General features: G+C 39.4%; 1 protein-coding gene across 3 annotated transcripts in view; it reads left to right on the top strand.

Moving 5' to 3' along the window:
• Positions 1 to 10,727, top strand: part of ikbip (IKBKB interacting protein) — a 29,836-nt gene extending 19,109 nt beyond the window's left edge. For all 3 annotated transcript variants that reach the window (XM_072562509.1, XM_072562505.1, XM_072562507.1), the window contains exon 3: positions 8,889 to 10,727. In XM_072562509.1, coding sequence (XP_072418610.1) covers positions 8,889 to 9,647 — 759 coding nt within the window. In that variant the 3' untranslated portion in view covers positions 9,648 to 10,727. The remainder of the gene's footprint in view (positions 1 to 8,888) is intronic.
• Positions 10,728 to 16,771: the final 6,044 nt, after the last annotated feature.

The raw sequence follows: 16,771 nt of genomic DNA, 5'->3' as shown, positions 1-16,771 counted from the left end.
CTGGTCTCCTTGTTATAGGAAATCTGGTTGGCATGGACAAGTTGGACAGAAGGGTCTGTATCCGTGCTGTACATCTCTATGACATTATAATCCACTTAGCAATATTCATAGCTGCAGCTGCGTCATCCACAGTTTCAGATGCAGAGCTGTGACAAGTTCAGAAAAATGGAAATGTAAATCAGTGTATTATGCTTCAAGGTTGTAATGGAAATCAAGAAAAAGTACAACACAATTTTGAAAAAGAAAGCCTTATCGCAATATGTGCATGAGAATTTCTCTCACTGTGTCATACAGCTAAGATTCAAGATTGATACAGATTATATGCCTGTAGTTCCTTCTCACATTAATGCAATTACAAAGCTGCAATCTGGCATTCAGCGCTTCAAATTGTGTTTGATGAGATATGACTCAGTCACAGAATATGCCAAGAGAAGGACCAAGCAAACAGCTGCTACTTTATCCAGGTACCATTTAAGAGGCTGAAAGACCAGGTTTGGAGTTGATAATGGAGGTGGCAATATCTCTATCATTAGTAACACGAAACTTCAACACATCAAAGAAAATGTTGAAAGAAGTTAGAGAAACTCAAAACAGAGACAAAGAACAGATTAGAAAATACCATCAGGCTGAATGACCAGGATATATTCTGATTAAACTCATACTTGTTTGACAATACTTTAAGCAATGAAATATTGAATGATTACAGATGATTTGTTAGTATTTAATTAAAGATTGTTAATACCTCTAATTATAAGAAAGAATATTCCACACAGATTATGTCATTGCAAGGAATATCAGTGTTGCGCAAAATCATCACGATTCTACCAGGAGCTTGGGAAAGGTTAGGAATGAGCTTATGTGAGTTGAAAGAGGTTTCCATATTATTGACTCCAGGTGAATTGAAATAAACTGTCCCCACAGTATCACAGCAGATAGTGACAAAATCATTAAACCAAATTCATTTGACATTTCTGACGTGATTATACCTGACCATGGATTGCCATGAGGGAAATGGAGAGAATCTGTCAAGAAATTTGAGTTCTTTCAAAGGATGAATTCACCTCATTACCACAAACAATTTGTGTCACAGAAAGAGGAGTTAGAGCTATTAAAAGAAAACTGAAAAAATACTATTCATTTAGCTGTTAAGTTAATGATCATCACCATGACAAAATGAATTATCTCCAGAAGAATTGTTGATGGGGAGAAGAGTGCGAACACAACTTCTTTCAACTTGTAAGCCTCATGTTATGAAGAAGACCATGATAGAGTGAGAAATTGTGAAGAGAAAAACAAATGAGGAACTTCAATCATCATCAAGTAAGAGAATTGTTAATTCCTCAGCTGGGAAAGGAGTATGGATTCAACACTAACAACAGTTCCTTCCTTGAGAGAGCAGAACACAGTGATAATATTTAGTAGAAGTGTCACAAGATGTACGGAGAATTCAAATACCTTTTGTAATATTGAAAATAAACCAAACAAATAGACATTCTACTCTGATCCTGAGGATGACAGTTGACCGACTGGAAGCTCTACAAATATTCAAGGAATGCACAATCCAGGTTAGAGAAGGAAGAGTGTAAGAGACCATTGACCTTAGAAACAAATTCAAACAATATTAAGTGGTGGTTGTTAATCCACCTGAGAGACTGACCCTGTGATGTTTGAGATTTTATGGAGGGAGTGGACAGATGGAGTCAGAGAGGTGAAGTAATAGGTTCATGCTGTTAACCCAAGAGACTGTAATATGATGATAAGATTACATGACTAAGAGAGCATTTATTTGGAGGAAATTGTGTAAATCCACAACTCTACGTGTTGAATCTACAAATAAAGGGTTATTGTTAAAATGTATGTAGACTACTGCAGAGTCATTTAAGGACCAATCAGACCTGAATTACCCAGACTAGAAGATGAATCACCTCGATTCTGGCTTCTCATGTTCTGTGCAGCATGTGATTTCTCCTGACCCTTCTTGATTCTCGCCTTCAGTTCTATTTCTGGACTCCAGACTTCTTCCTACTACCAATCACCTATATTCCATTCTCCTAATTACCTGTGCTTCATTCACCCAATGACCTGCTTCTCCGTTCACCCAATCACGTGTGCCTCCTTGTCCTTCATTCACTGGTTGTAGGCAGTTATCAGAGGCCTGTATGTCTATCATCCAACCAACATCTCAATCTGGCTGCTGCAGTCAGGAAATGGTGGCAAAGAATGGGCTGACATTCAATTCAACCCCAAACATTTCCATCTCCCTGCTGGCTTCCCCCACCCCTCGGTCTCTGAGCTATATCCACATTTGACATAGGGACATTAAAACTGAATATAGTGGCATTAAACTTGGGAATGTAGCTGCAGGTTTCCTGTTTTTCTAATCCCATTTGCATTCTCGTTTTGTGTTTTCTTGCTTGTTCCCTTTCGTCTGTTCCGGTTTTAAGTGCAGTTCAGGGGTTTTAAACTTCTTGTTTGAACATAGTTGCACACAATATATGAATCCAGTTGCTCTCTTCACAAGTGCTGTTCACCTGATTTTTGTTTCAGCATTTCCTGTTTTTGTACATTATTTAGGGAAGATACTGTTGCTAATACTCTAACAACCATATGGGTCTATAACTTTCAAAAAATATAAAAGAAATAATGTATATTTGCAAATAGATTGGGTTCTTTCAAACTTAACACAGAATTATTTTTGCAATGCATGCTTTATTTTCATTCATTTGTTCTCAGGCCCGGGAAAGTTTATAGTTGTGTCCCATTTCAGTTACCCTAGCTGTCTTACTTGGCCACTTCAAAGGACAGTTAAGAGGTAGCCATAATGGTGTGCAACTGGAGTCTCATGTAGCTCAGACAGGATAAGGATGGTTGCCTTCCCTAAAAAAGCATTGGAGAACCAGTAGACTTAGCTGCTTCATGGTCCCTTTAACTGTTACCTCTCATGATGGGATTTGAATTCATGTTCTTTGATCATTAGTTCCAGCTTCTTTAATATTTTCCTTTGTCTCGTTAGAAAATGCAGTTATAATTGTAAAGATAACACTTAGATCCAGCTTTTTCATGATTATTGTCTGTTTGAGGTAACTTTAGACCTTATTTGAATCTTTCTTTCAACAAAGGAATTTTACCAGAGATTTAATTATATCTGCTTTATTTAGTATTCTTTCCCTTAAAAATGTTTAGGTAAATGGAAAGTCCTGAAACCAATTAGCTCAGTTCTTTACAATGAACTTAGTCTTAAAGCCCTTTTACCATTGCAAGGCAAGTATGATAAAAGAATGATACATATCAATGGATGGGTGTCCCTTCTCTCTGTTTCACACGGCAATTAATACAAATTCTATGGTTGGGTTATCTGCCTGTTAAATCCTCCTGTCCTCTTTACAGTCTTGGGAGCCCAAACACAAATACTCCAATTTAGAAACCTAACAAAGTGATTCAAGCTTCAACTATTGGCTTATGGTATGCGCATTGAAAACACACCAAGATAGCCTTGTCCTAATCTAAGATGCTGGTGTACCCACATTTCTAACTGATGTGTTATTGTAGTCGGTGTCAATAATTACAGGTATATTTCTCATTCATGCTGGATGTTTCCAGGATAATGTGGATATTATTACAATAATCATTGCTAAATATGCCAGATCATTTGCTTGTGCAGCTTTCAAAGTGTCAGAGGCATCTCCCATCCTCCCACCACCCCCATATTCAGGAGTCAGAATTCTTTATGTTGTATCATTTCTCCCTTTCACCTTAATTATCATTGCTACTCTCCAATATCCTTTCCCATTCCAGAATGATAATCTTTTATACTCAAGTCACATATGCGAAGCCTTTGCCCTAGCAATTTAGTCTGACCTTTTTTTCTTCATGCCCCAATGGAACAGACAAGAGAAAGGAGTGATAATGGAAAGTATATTCATGTGTTCTGTCAAGCCTATCTACCATTCCCTACGATGACGGTTGTTCTTGGGTTTCATATCTACTTTCCTACCTACTCCCAATATGCCTTTGTAAGCAAATTGATAGAAATGAGGAAAACAGTGGCATATATGGAGTTAAAAAAAATCCCCAAGACCATAAGATATAGGTTCAGAATTAGCCGATTCAGCCCATAAAGTCTGTTTCCTTATTTGATCATGGCTGATATGCTTCTCAACCCCATTCTCCTGCTTTCTCCTTGTAACCCTTGATCCCCTTACTAATCAAGAACTTGTCTACCTCTGTGTTAAATGCACTCCAAAACTTGGCAGCAATGAACTCCACAAATTCACCACCCTATGGCTGAAGGAATTCCTCCTCATCTCAGTTTAAAAGGCTCATCCCTTCACACTGGTCCTCTGGTCCTAGTCTCTCCTATTAGTTGAAACATCTTCTATATGGCCATTCTGTCCAGGCCTCTCAGTATTCCATACCTAACAGTGATCTCTCCCCTCATCCTTCTAAAATGACCAAGTGGTTTTCATTTTCAGAAGGCCAAAATAATTGTGAGAACATTAAAGATGCCTTAACTGTCATGGCTAAAGGTTTTTTTTGATGCAGTATATGTTAGAATTGCACCTGGTGTTCAAGCGAGGGAGACAAAACCTAGGGAGCATTAAACCTGTGAGCCTAATCTTTTGACAGAAACTTACTAGAGAATAGAATTTAGGAACGGCGATTGAATGTGGACTTCAGGGAAAGTTGTTGAGCTGGTTAGGAGCTTGGTTAAGTGGCAGGAGACAATTGGATAGGTACTGTACATGGCAGGATGTGACAACCACTGTTCTTTAAAGAATATATGTTGGGACCTCAACTATTGCCAGTATTTATAATTGACTTTGATCAGATAGAAAGCCACATCATCAGTTTTACCATTGGCACAATGATAGACAGCAATGTGAATCATTTGAGTAATATCCTAAAAGTACCAAGAGTTATTCATAATTTCATAATGTGTTTAAAATTGGGACAAATGGATTACAGCGCAGGCAAATATGAGGTCATATGGCTTTGCACCTAAGAATACATCAAAGTAACTTCCAAGAGGGGTAAAGCTGGAAATGCTGGAGATACTAGTAGACTTGTGACCCCTGTACAGAGATCATTAAAGTGTTGTGAATAGGTATAGAAAATAATCAGTAAAGCAGGTAAATTTGGCCTTTATAGCTAAAAGGCTATGAACATGATGGCGTAGAGATTCTGCTATAGCTGTATAAAGCTATTGTTGAACTAAACCTGTGGTACAATGAGTAGTTCTTAGCAAGGATATGTTGGCTGTGACAGATGTGGTATGTAGATTTATGAAAATGATACCAGGATTCTAAGGGTTAAGTCATGTGGGGAGATCATGCAAACTAGGATTGTATTTCCTGGAATTTTGAAGATTAAGGAGTGATCAGCATTTTCAAGGCATTAAGTGTAACAGTTAATACCCTATTCTGTTGTCTATATATTTAAGGATTAGGGATAGTAGCCAAACATTTCAGACCTTTCAGAAGTGAAATTTAAAAATACTACACATAGAAGATAGAAGTTTGGAACTCTTCTACAACTGGCAATTGATGGCAGATCAATTTTTAACTTTAAATCTGAGCTAGGTTACCAAAAATAACAAAGCAAGTAAAAGATACAGGACAATAGTGGGTATATTGATGAAAATCACAGATGGGCCGTGAATGTGCCAGTCAATGCTAATATTGGCTTGAAGGTCTGAGTGTTCTTATAGAGTCATAAAGATGTGCAGCATGGAAACAGATCCTTCGGTCTAACCCGTCCATACCGACCAGATATCCCAACCCAATCTAGTCCCACTTGCCAGCACCCGGCTCATATCCCTCCAAACCCTTCCTATTCATATACCCATCCAAATACCTCTTAAATGTTGCAATTGTACCAGCCTCCACCACATCCTCTGGCAGCTCTTTCCATACATGTACCACCCTCTGCATGAAAAAGTTGCCTCTTAGGTCTCTTTTATATCTTTTCCCTCTCACCCTAAACCTATGCTCTCTAGTTCTGGACTCCCCTACCCCAGGGAAAAGACTTTGTCTATTTATCCTATCTATGTCCCTCATAATTTTGTAAACCTGTATAAGGTCATCCTTCAGCCTCCAACGCTTCTGGGAAAACAGCCCCAGCCTGTTCAGCCTCTCCCCAAAGCTCATATCCTCCAACACTGGCAACATCCTTGTAAATCTTTTCTGAACACTTTCAAGTTTCACAACATCTTTCCAATAGGAAGGAGACCAGAATTGCATGCAATATTCCAACAGTGGCCTGTACAGCTGCAACCTTTTCAACTGCTGTCTGATGCAGGTACAGCAGAAATGTAACAAAATTGAAAATACTAAGAGGAGCTAAGGGAAGTGGTCACTGTTGGTTGCAAAGAATCATGTTGGATTCAAAGCATTAACTCTGCTTTTTTCTCTCCACAGACACTGTCGGAGACCAGTTGAGTTTATCCAGTAATTTGTTTTCACATTCACAAAAATAGTTATGCATGTAAATTACAGCCTCATAAACACCTTCATAAGCAAGCCAAAAATTCACAGCTATTGAGACAGACCAAAGTGACTTGTAATGTGGGGTTTATTGACATTCTGTAACCTAAGGACATTGTGACCTAAAACAGGCTCCATTGTGACATAAATTTACCTAACCTATAATTGAGGATAACGTTTGATTATTTAGAATTTTAGACATACCTGACCTTATGGACAGTATTGAGTTACTTTATACTGCGATGTTAAGTAATAGACAGAAATTATTTGATTTGGTAATTCCATATGAATGATGGCACATCACGTAAGTAGAATTCACAAAGGCAGCTGCAGAATAAAACATGTTTTGGTAACTAATTATTTGACAGCAGCAAACTATGTAATTTATATGCGTATTAACTTGGCTCAGTTAGCAGTCTCATCTGAAGAATTTGAGTCCAGAGTTTTCAGAGGATTGTGTAATTTTAAAAAAATTTGTCCATGTTAGGCCAGCATTTATTTACCATCCCAAATTGTCCAGGGGGCAGTAAAGAACCATGTTGTTTTGGGCCTGGAGTCAGATATTGGCAGGACCCGATACGGATGGCAGATACAGGCTACTTAATCTGACTACATCGCTATCTATGCAATACACAAGACTTCTCTCATCTTCCTCATCTAAATCCGTCCTTATAATCACCTCCCTCTTAAGCTTGATTTACCTTAACTGTTTCGATACTATTTATTTTAACCACTTCCTGTGTTAGCAATTTCCACATTCTTATCATTGTTTTAATTAAATAAATTTATTCTGAATTGCTACTAGATTTCTTAGCAATTGTTTATATTATTTTGATAGCCTCCAGTTATGCTTTTACTTATGAGAGGAAGCATTCCCTTTATCCATTCTGTAAGCATTTTTCATCATTTCAATAACTGTTAGATAATCATTCAGCCTTTTTTTTTCAAGGAAAAAAAGTAGTCAATTCTTTCCTGTCACGCAAACATATGTATTTCTGGCATTATCAATGTTACTTTTCTCTGAACCTTCTCCAGTGCTTTGAAGTACTTTTTATAATATGGTGATGAGAATTACAAGTGTGATCTAACCAAGCCTTGATATAGGTTTTGCATAACCTTCTTACTCTTCAATTCTATACCTCAAGAAATAGTTGTGTGTTTGGTTTGATTTATTTCATCACCTTTATTATTGTATTTGTACTCAGCGATCCATTTTTTTCTGTACTCCATCTAGACTTGCATCTTCCAAGTAAGAACTTACTGCCTGATTCCTCCTACCAAAATATACTATCTCTGGCTTCTCTATGTTGAGCTTCTTTTGCCAATTATTTGTCCATTCTGCAAGTTCATTAATATCTCATTGTAATTTGTTAAAGACCTCATCAGTATTGACTTTTCGCCCTAATTTGGTGTTATCCACATATTCAGTAATGCTACTTTTGATTCCCGTCTACATTGAGGATGTAAGTTATGAAAAACAGTGCCCCCAGCATTCTCCCTTCTGGATCACTATTTCCAATTGCAGCCACTCTGAATAACCGCCTTTAACTCCCACGCTGTTTTCCAACCTGAGAGGAACAGGCAATCCATTTCATCACTTGTCCTTTGAATCTACATTCTCTGATCTTAGTCATTAATATATTATGAAGCACCTTACCAAAAGTGTTTTGAAAGTCCAGATAAACTTCATCTACTACACTACCATTGTCTTCTCTCTAAATACCTCCGAAAACTTAATAAAATACTTGTCGGTCAATCTAGATGCATATAGTTTTCGTATCAGGATTTTATTTCCATTCTCATCACAAGTTATAACAGCAGTGATTATGTATTCCTCTTATACTTATACCCAGTCAAGTGGTCACTTAGTAATCCCTTAACTAACATATAACTATCATCTGTTCCTTAATTTCAATTGGTCTTGACCTGACTAGATGACAACCCCCTCTTTAAATATAGGAATTACATTAACTGAAGGCATAATGTCGGCTCTAATACAGCAGAGCCCCTGCATTGTGCTTCAGATGAGATAATGTGTCTGCATACAATGTACTTTTGATTAAGATGTTTCTTAAATATTTCATAGCAGCGTTTGAGGAAGAGCAAGACATTCTCTCCACTAATATTTCTTCATCAGCCAACATAGAATAAGAATATTAATGGTCATTTAGTTCATTGCTGTTTGTGGGAACTTGGGTTCAAAACTCATGCTGTACTTGCTGAAATAATAACAGTACATTTCAAGTTAATCTATTGCATTTGCACACATTTTGACATGTTATTGATAAAGATGAAAAGGTACAATACAATTATTACTGATCTATATAATGAAAGAACAAACATGCAAATGAATTTGTAATTTTATACTTATGGTATCATTGACGTAGTTTGTTTCTCTCTACATAGTGTGAAAGTGCACAAGAAATTATGAGCAAACTTAAAGATCATTCACTGCTGAAGCAAGTAGAATACCTGCAAACAGAAATCATGAAAATGAAGATATGGTCATCCAGCCTCACAGAAAAACGAAATAAATTGGATGAAAAATTAGTTTCTCTTTCTGATACCATTGACAGGATAGACAAGAATACAGTTCAAATATCTAGCGATGTCACCACAAAACTTTCTGGTGTCAGAACTGACATTCGACGGATATCTGGTCTGGATTCAGATATTAGTTTGCTGAAAGATTCTTTGCGTGAACTGGAAAACAAGGTGAATAATGTCGAAAAAACTACTGTTCACAACATCGGGAACTTAATTGCGACAAGTGTTGAAAGAGTCACCCAACTTAAGAATATGGTATCTGGAAATACAGACAGAATTGAATTACTACAGAAGAAATTGACTGAATTGAAGGTTGAAGATATTAATCTTTCAGACAGACTTTTGAGTTTGGAAGATAGTCGAGCTAAACTTGTTAAAGCAGTTATGTTTGCCAATGACCTTAAACCTAAAGTTTACAATGTCAGAAAGAGTTTCTCTCTCTTGGAACCACAAATAAATGATCTGATTGGAAGGATTGGTCAAATTTCTTCTGATCTACTGAAAAGAAATGAGGAGCTTGCCAATTTAAGAAAAGAACTAGCTAATTGCACCGAAATTGCAAATGACAGTCAAAGTGCAAAAGATTGTCTAAGTCAGGTCACTACTCTGGGTCAGTGATCATAGATTTTTCCTCCAACAAGATAAGAGTTTGGAGATTTGAAGTGTAATTATCTAAAGCTGTCAACCTGATTTGTATTCATGCCAGAGTTCTTTGTTTTCATATTACTAAGGATTTTGGGTCGTGTTGCATTACAATAGGCATGATGTTACAATATTTATTCCCTTCTCATGAAAAATTTTAAGAAATGGAAAAGACAAGCAAGTGACTTTTCCTCAGACTGTAGCAGAGGTTTGGAATGCAATATATTTTCAGAATAAGTTGTGCTTTTTAAAATAAAATGTTTTACACACACAGATTCTATTATTTACACTGCAGTATCATTGAGTCTGTAATGATATGCCTATAGAATTTCACCAGATACAATGAAAAGTAAGTTTAAAAAGTATTTGTGAATTATAACACAATGGTAAGTCCTAATCCTGAAGCTGAACCATAAGATTCTAGCACAATATTGAACATATTCATCTGAAATTCCTTTTTTTTTGTTTTCAAACAGACATATGCTGACCTCTGCACAAAAATTGCTGAGAGAAATTTCTGTCACGTTTAGTGTCTACTTCTACTTGATAATATAACTTCTTTGACTATATTTTTGCTGATAATGAAATTTGCTCTTTTTGAGGTATTTTCTGTGTCTTACTGGAAATGTTTAACATCATTCATCATTCAAGTTGGTTGATTATTGGGACTGGCAGTCCTGAAGCATGGTCGAGGCTGATATAGTCTTCAGTTTGTTTTTGTGGTAGGGTGCCTGATATAGTCGAATATCTTTCAAAATAATATGATTGAGAGTGGGAACTCACGTGAAGGTCTGTTGATAAAATGATGTTCTATTTCTCCACAGTGGAATGTGTTGCCCTGTAGTATTAAATTTTAAGACTTTGTACAAATTATTACCCTGTACAAATTATTGCAATGATACAATTGATATGTATGAACTGTTGTCATTCATCAGATACTCATAGTGTATTAACTTGCTATCTTTAGCATCCAAACCATATATTTATTCTAGTATTGCATGTTAAATTACCTTAAATTGACCTGCATTATTAAAATTACTTACAATTATCCCGTCACTGAACTGTAATGTAATTCATTGTACGTGAAATTCTTTCAGATGGCATTGGCATGTGATAAAGTACGTGAGAAATAGAGAGAAGGAGAGGATTGTGCTCAAGCTTGCTGCCCATTCAATAAGACAACGGTTAATATTCTACACCAGCTACTTTGCCACTGTATTCCCAGGTCCAGGAACTCCCTTTGTATCTAAGATCTAGCAATCTCATCTTTGAGTATATTTGTGGACTGAACATTCTCAGCCCTCTGATGTGGCATATTCTAAAGATTCACCATTTACTGCCTAGGTGAAGAAATTTCTCCTCATTTCTATTCTAAGTGGCTATCCTTTTCCTAGCTGGAGGTAGTGCAATCGGTCACCACTGGAAACATGGTGGCTGACTTCACAATCATGGAAGCAATGACACATTAGTCTTCTCCCACTGTGTTGAGATGTTTGCTCTCCTCCACACCTGACTTATCTGACCTCTTTGTAAAAATGGCCACTCTAAGGCTGGTTGGAGCCATACCAGCCTTATTTTTTGGTAATCAGTCATCTCAGCTCAGCTCCAGATATCTCAGCTCTGCAGGAGTTCTTGAACCTGGGTCTTCTTCCTCAGAGGTATGGTCTCTGCCACTGCACCACAGAAGTTCCAGTCTGTCAGGGCCAACCATCTTCAGCTGCATCAGTGCCCTTCCCTCAATCATAATGTTAGAAGTATAGATATTTGCAGATGATGTACAATTTTCAGGACCATTCACAACTCAGATACTGAAGCAGTTAATTCCCGAATGTAGCAAGATCTGTATAATATCCAGATTTCAGCAAGCAATACCAGTCGCCAAGAAGAGAGAGTCTAACCATATCCCCTTTAACATTCAGTGATATTACAATCACTGAATACCCTACTGTGAACAGCCTGGGGTTACCATTGACCAAACTCTCAACTCTCATGAATGCAGTGACTAACATGTCTGATATGAGTAACTTGTCTTCTCACTCAAAGTCTGTGCACTGTCTAAAGGCACAAGTCAGGAGTGTGATGGAATACTCCCCACTAGCCTGGCTGAGTGCAACTGCAACAAAACTCAAAAGCTTGGTGTCATCCAGAACATATCAGCCTGCTTGATTTGTATCACGTTCACTCCCTCTAACACCGATGCTCAGTATCAGCAGTAAGATGCAATGCAGAAATTCACCACTGCTCCTTATTTAACATCTTCCAAATCCATGACCACAACCATCTAAAAGGATAAGGGCAACAGATACAAGGCAACACCACCACCTGACAGTTTCCCCCAAGCCATTCACCATCCTGAGTAGGTGAAAAGACAGTTAGCAAGAGGGATATAAACAGTTTACAGAGAGATATTGGTGGGTTAAGAAAGTGGGCAAAAAGTTGGCAAATGGGGTATAATGTGGGAAAATGTGAAGTTATTCACTTGAGAAAGGAGAACAGCTATTAATTAAAAGAAAAACTGTAGAAAACTGCAAAACAAAGGGGATACTTGTGCAGAAGACATAGAAATCTAGCACACAGGTGCAGCACCTAACCAGGAAGGGTAATGGAATTTTGGCCCTTATTTCAAGGGAGTTGGAGTACAAGAGTGGTCTTACTGCAACAATAAAGGTGATGGTGAGACCACATCTAGAATATGTGAACAGTTTCCCTTAATTATTGAAAGGTATAATTTTATTGGCGATGGTTAACTCGGATGATCCCTGGGATGGGTGGTTGTCTTGTGAGCAAAGGCTAAACAGATTGGGACTCTACACTGGAGTTTAAAAGAATGAGAAATGATCTTATTGAGACATGAAAGATTCATAAAGGACTTGACAGAGTAAATGCTGAGAGGGTGTTTCTCCTCATGGGAGGTTCTGGAGGCCAATTTAAGACTGAGAGGAAGAATTTCTTCTTCGGAGAGTTGAGAGTCTTTGGAATTTTGTCATGGAGACAGAGTGTATATTAAAGGCCAATTTAGATACTTGAACAGCAGGGGAGTCATGGGTTAAGGGGAAAATGCAGGAAAGGGCATATGAGGAATGTCAGATCAGCCATGATCCCATTGAATGGTGGACCAGGCTCCACAGCCTACTCCTGTTCCTATTTCTTACGGACTTGGAAATATATTGCAATTCCTTTACTGTGTCAAAACTTTGGAATTCCCTACCTAATGGCATTGTGGGTTTACCTACAGCAAATAGACTACAATGGTTAAAGAAAGCAACTAACCCAACCTTCTGAGGGGCAAACATGGAAATGCAATAAATGCTAGCCCAGCCAGTAACACTAACATCACATCAATTAATTAGAAAAAAGGTCGGTTTTCACTCTGAAAGATTAGGTGCAGAATGAAATAAGACCTACCTGTAGTGATTGTAATGAGGTCAGCCAGGTGGAGTTCCCATTGCGGCTGTTCATCTGGTCCAATCAGGGAATTCCGGCTGACAGATTAAAAACAGGAGTGTACCCCTCTTCTGCGGTTATGTTAGAGCCCAGGTGTCTCTGGAGAAGGAGCACGCGGTGTCCACCAACACCCTGGAGTCGTTCAGGGAGAGGTGGGCGCCGCAGGGAGTGGAGTGCATCATTTCTCCCTCCAACTCTATTTTGATTTAGTCCCTACCCTCCCCTTCACTGTTTTGCTCACACAGCATTGCCCTGTGGTTTGAAGGGCAGTGCTTGTCACTGGCCACTCGGGTGTTTTTCCTATCTTCCTGGTGGTGGAAATTGAATAAAGATTTGTGCACTTTGTGTCTTTTCACTGTGTCTCACACCTGCACACACACACCATGGGTGCTGGGGGAAAAAATAAGCACTAAAAAAAATAAAAAAAAAATAAAAACAGGAGTGTACCCCTCTTCTGCGGTTATGTTAGAGCCCAGGTGTCTCTGGAGAAGGAGCACGCGGTGTCCACCAACACCCTGGAGTTGTGACTGGCCACTTGAGTGTTTCCTTCCCTTCTGGAAAAAAAATAAAAATAAAAATAAAAACAGGAGTGTACCCCTCTTCTGCGGTTATGTTAGAGCCCAGGTGTCTCTGGAGAAGGAGCACGCGGTGTCCACCAACACCCTGGAGTCGTTCAGGGAGAGGTTGGCGCCGCAGGGAGTGGAGTGCATCATTTCTCCCTCCAACTCTATTTTGATTTAGTCCCTACCCTCCCCTTCACTGTTTTGATCACACAGCATTGCCCTGTGGTTTGAAGGGCAGTGCTTGTCACTGGCCACCCGGGTGTTTTTCCTATCTTCCTGGTGGTGGAAATTGAATAAAGATTTGTGCACTTTGTGTCTTTTCACTGTGTCTCACATCTACACACACACACACACCATGGGTGCTGGGGAAAAAAAATAATAAGCACTACCGCACTTAGGCGGTAGTGTGGGGGTTTTAAAAAAAAAGAAGAAAAGAGGAAAAAATAAAATAAAAAAAAATAAAAACAGGAGTGTACCCCTCTTCTGCGGTTATGTTAGAGCCCAGGTGTCTCTGGAGAAGGAGCACGCGGTGTCCACCAACACCCTGGAGTTGTTCAGGGAGAGGTGGGCGCCGCAGGGAGTGGAGTGCATTATTTCCCCCTCCAACTCTATTTTGATTTAGTCCCTACCCTCCCCATCACTGTTTTGCTCACACAGCATTGCCCTTTGGTTTGAAGGGCAGTGCTTGTCACTGGCCACTCGGGTGTTATTCATATCTTCCTGGTGGTGGAAATTGAATAAAGATTCGCGCACTTTGTGTCTTTCACTGTGTTTTACACCTGCACACACACACCATGGGTGCTGGGGAAAAAATAAGCACTACCGCACTTAGGCGGTAGTGTAGGGGTTTAAAAAAGAAATAAAAGAAAGAAAAAAAATAAAAACAGGAGTGTACCCCTCTTCTGCGGTTATGTTCGAGCCCAGGTGTCTCTGGAGAAGGAGCACGCGGTGTCCACCAACACCCTGGAGTTGTTCAGGGAGAGGTGGGCGCCGCAGGGAGTGGAGTGCATTATTTCCCCCTCCAACTCTATTTTGATTTAGTCCCTACCCTCCCCTTCACTGTTTTGATCACACAGCATTGCCCTTTGATGTGAAGGGCAGTGCTTGTCACTGGCCACTCGGGTGTTTTCCTATCTTCCTGGTGGTGGAAATTGAATAAAGATTCATGCACCTTGTGTCTTTCACTGTGTCTCACACCTGCACACACACAACATGAGTGCTGGGGAAAAAATAAGCACTACCGCAGTTAGGCGGTAGTGTAGGGGAAAATTTTTTTTTAAATGAAAAAAGATAAAAAGAAAACAAACAGGAGTGTACCCCTCTTCTGCGGTTATGTTAGAGCCCGGGTGTCTCTGGAGAAGGAGCACGTGGTGTCCACCAACACACTGGAGTTGTTCAGGGAGAGGTGGGCGCCGCAGGGAGTGGAGTGTATTATTTCTCCGTCCAATTCTATTTTGATTTTATCCCTGCCCTCCCCTTCACTGATCATGCAGCATTGCCCTTTGATGTGAGGGGCATTGTTTGTCACTGGCCACTCGGGTGTTTCTTTTCTTCCTGGTGGTGGAAACTAAATAAAGATTTGTGCACCTTGTGTCTTTCACTGTGTCTCACACCTACACACACACAACATGGGGGCTGGGGAAAAATAAGCACTACTGCAGTTAGTGGGGTTAACGATAAAAAAAATAGAGGAGTGTTGGGCATCCTGTCCACTCTGAGAGCTGGCTCTGAGGGAGCTGGATCAATGTTAAGGACTCTCCACATGTAAATAAAGGATGACTTAGTGACTGGATACCAGCCCCTGTGGAGTTGTTTCACATCTGTCTTGAAAATTTCAATTTATCCTCAGCATTTACAGCAGTTTCAGGCAGAGAATTCCAGATTTCCACTACTCCTCTTGTGGAAGATTGCTTTTTTATTTCATGGCTGACTGGCTGAGCTGCAATTGTTGAATTTTACTTTATTCCTGGATCCTCTGACCGAAGAAATAGCTTCAGAGCATTTACTGTAGTAGCATTTTAAAAGAAAATGCTACTGCGGTTATGTTAGAGCCCAGGTGTCTCTGGAGAAGGAGTATGCGGTGTACACATACACCCTCGAATTGTTCAGGAAGAGGTGGGCATCACAGGGAGTGGAGGGTATTATTTCCCCCTCCAACAATATTTTGATTTAACCCCTGCCCTCCCCTTCACTATTTGATCACACAGCATCGCCCTTTGATGTGAAGGGCACTGCTTGTCACTGGCCACTTGGGTGTTTCCTTTCTTCCTGGTGGTGGAAATTGAAAGAGAAAAAAAAGAGTGTCAGACATTCTGACACTGACAGCTGGCTCCGAGGGAGCTAGACCAGTATCAAGGACATTCCATTTGTAAATAAAGGGTGACCGGATACTGGCCTCTGTGGAGTTATTTCACATCCACCCTGAAGCCAAGCATTCGCAACTGCCGGGCTGGTGAATACTGAGGTGGATTGGTTAGAAGATCTGCCTTAAAACTCTAACAGCCTCACACCTTACATCCCACATGGCTCTGAAACTCTTTTTGCCTGCATCAATCCCCTACCTTTTCATACTTCCCATGCTATTACTAATCATTCAGTATCCACTATGGGCAGAACGCAAGAGCCATTTGGAAATAAATTCCTCAGAGTATAATACAGCTCTCCTTCATACACATTTGACAGTAAAAAAAACTCCCATTCACTCGACCTGAAACGTGAACTCAGCTTTCTCTCGGCAGATGTTGCCATATATGCTGAGTTTCTCCAGCAATTTCTGTTTCATAGACAATGTTGCTTGGTACATCTCCTAACGATCTGTAATATGGACTATTAATCTTTAAATCTCATTCACTAACTTAGAAGATTTTGACTTGGGTTTTGGAGAAGACAGTTAAGATGGCCATTAAAGTCACCTGATATGTAAAAACAATGACTGCAGATGCTGGAAACCAGATTCTGGATTAGTGGTGCTGGAAGAGCACAGCAGTTCAGGCAGCATCCAAGTAGCTTTGAAATCTACTTGGATCTAAAGAAAGAGAATTCATGGAATGCTTACAGGATGGCTTTTTGGAACAACTTGTCATGGAGCCCACA

Source organism: Chiloscyllium punctatum, chromosome 44, assembly GCF_047496795.1.
Source record: "Chiloscyllium punctatum isolate Juve2018m chromosome 44, sChiPun1.3, whole genome shotgun sequence".
Lineage (NCBI taxonomy): Eukaryota > Metazoa > Chordata > Chondrichthyes > Orectolobiformes > Hemiscylliidae > Chiloscyllium > Chiloscyllium punctatum.
The sequence above is the reverse complement of the archived record's forward strand: the minus strand, read 5'-3'. Positions and strand labels throughout refer to the sequence as shown.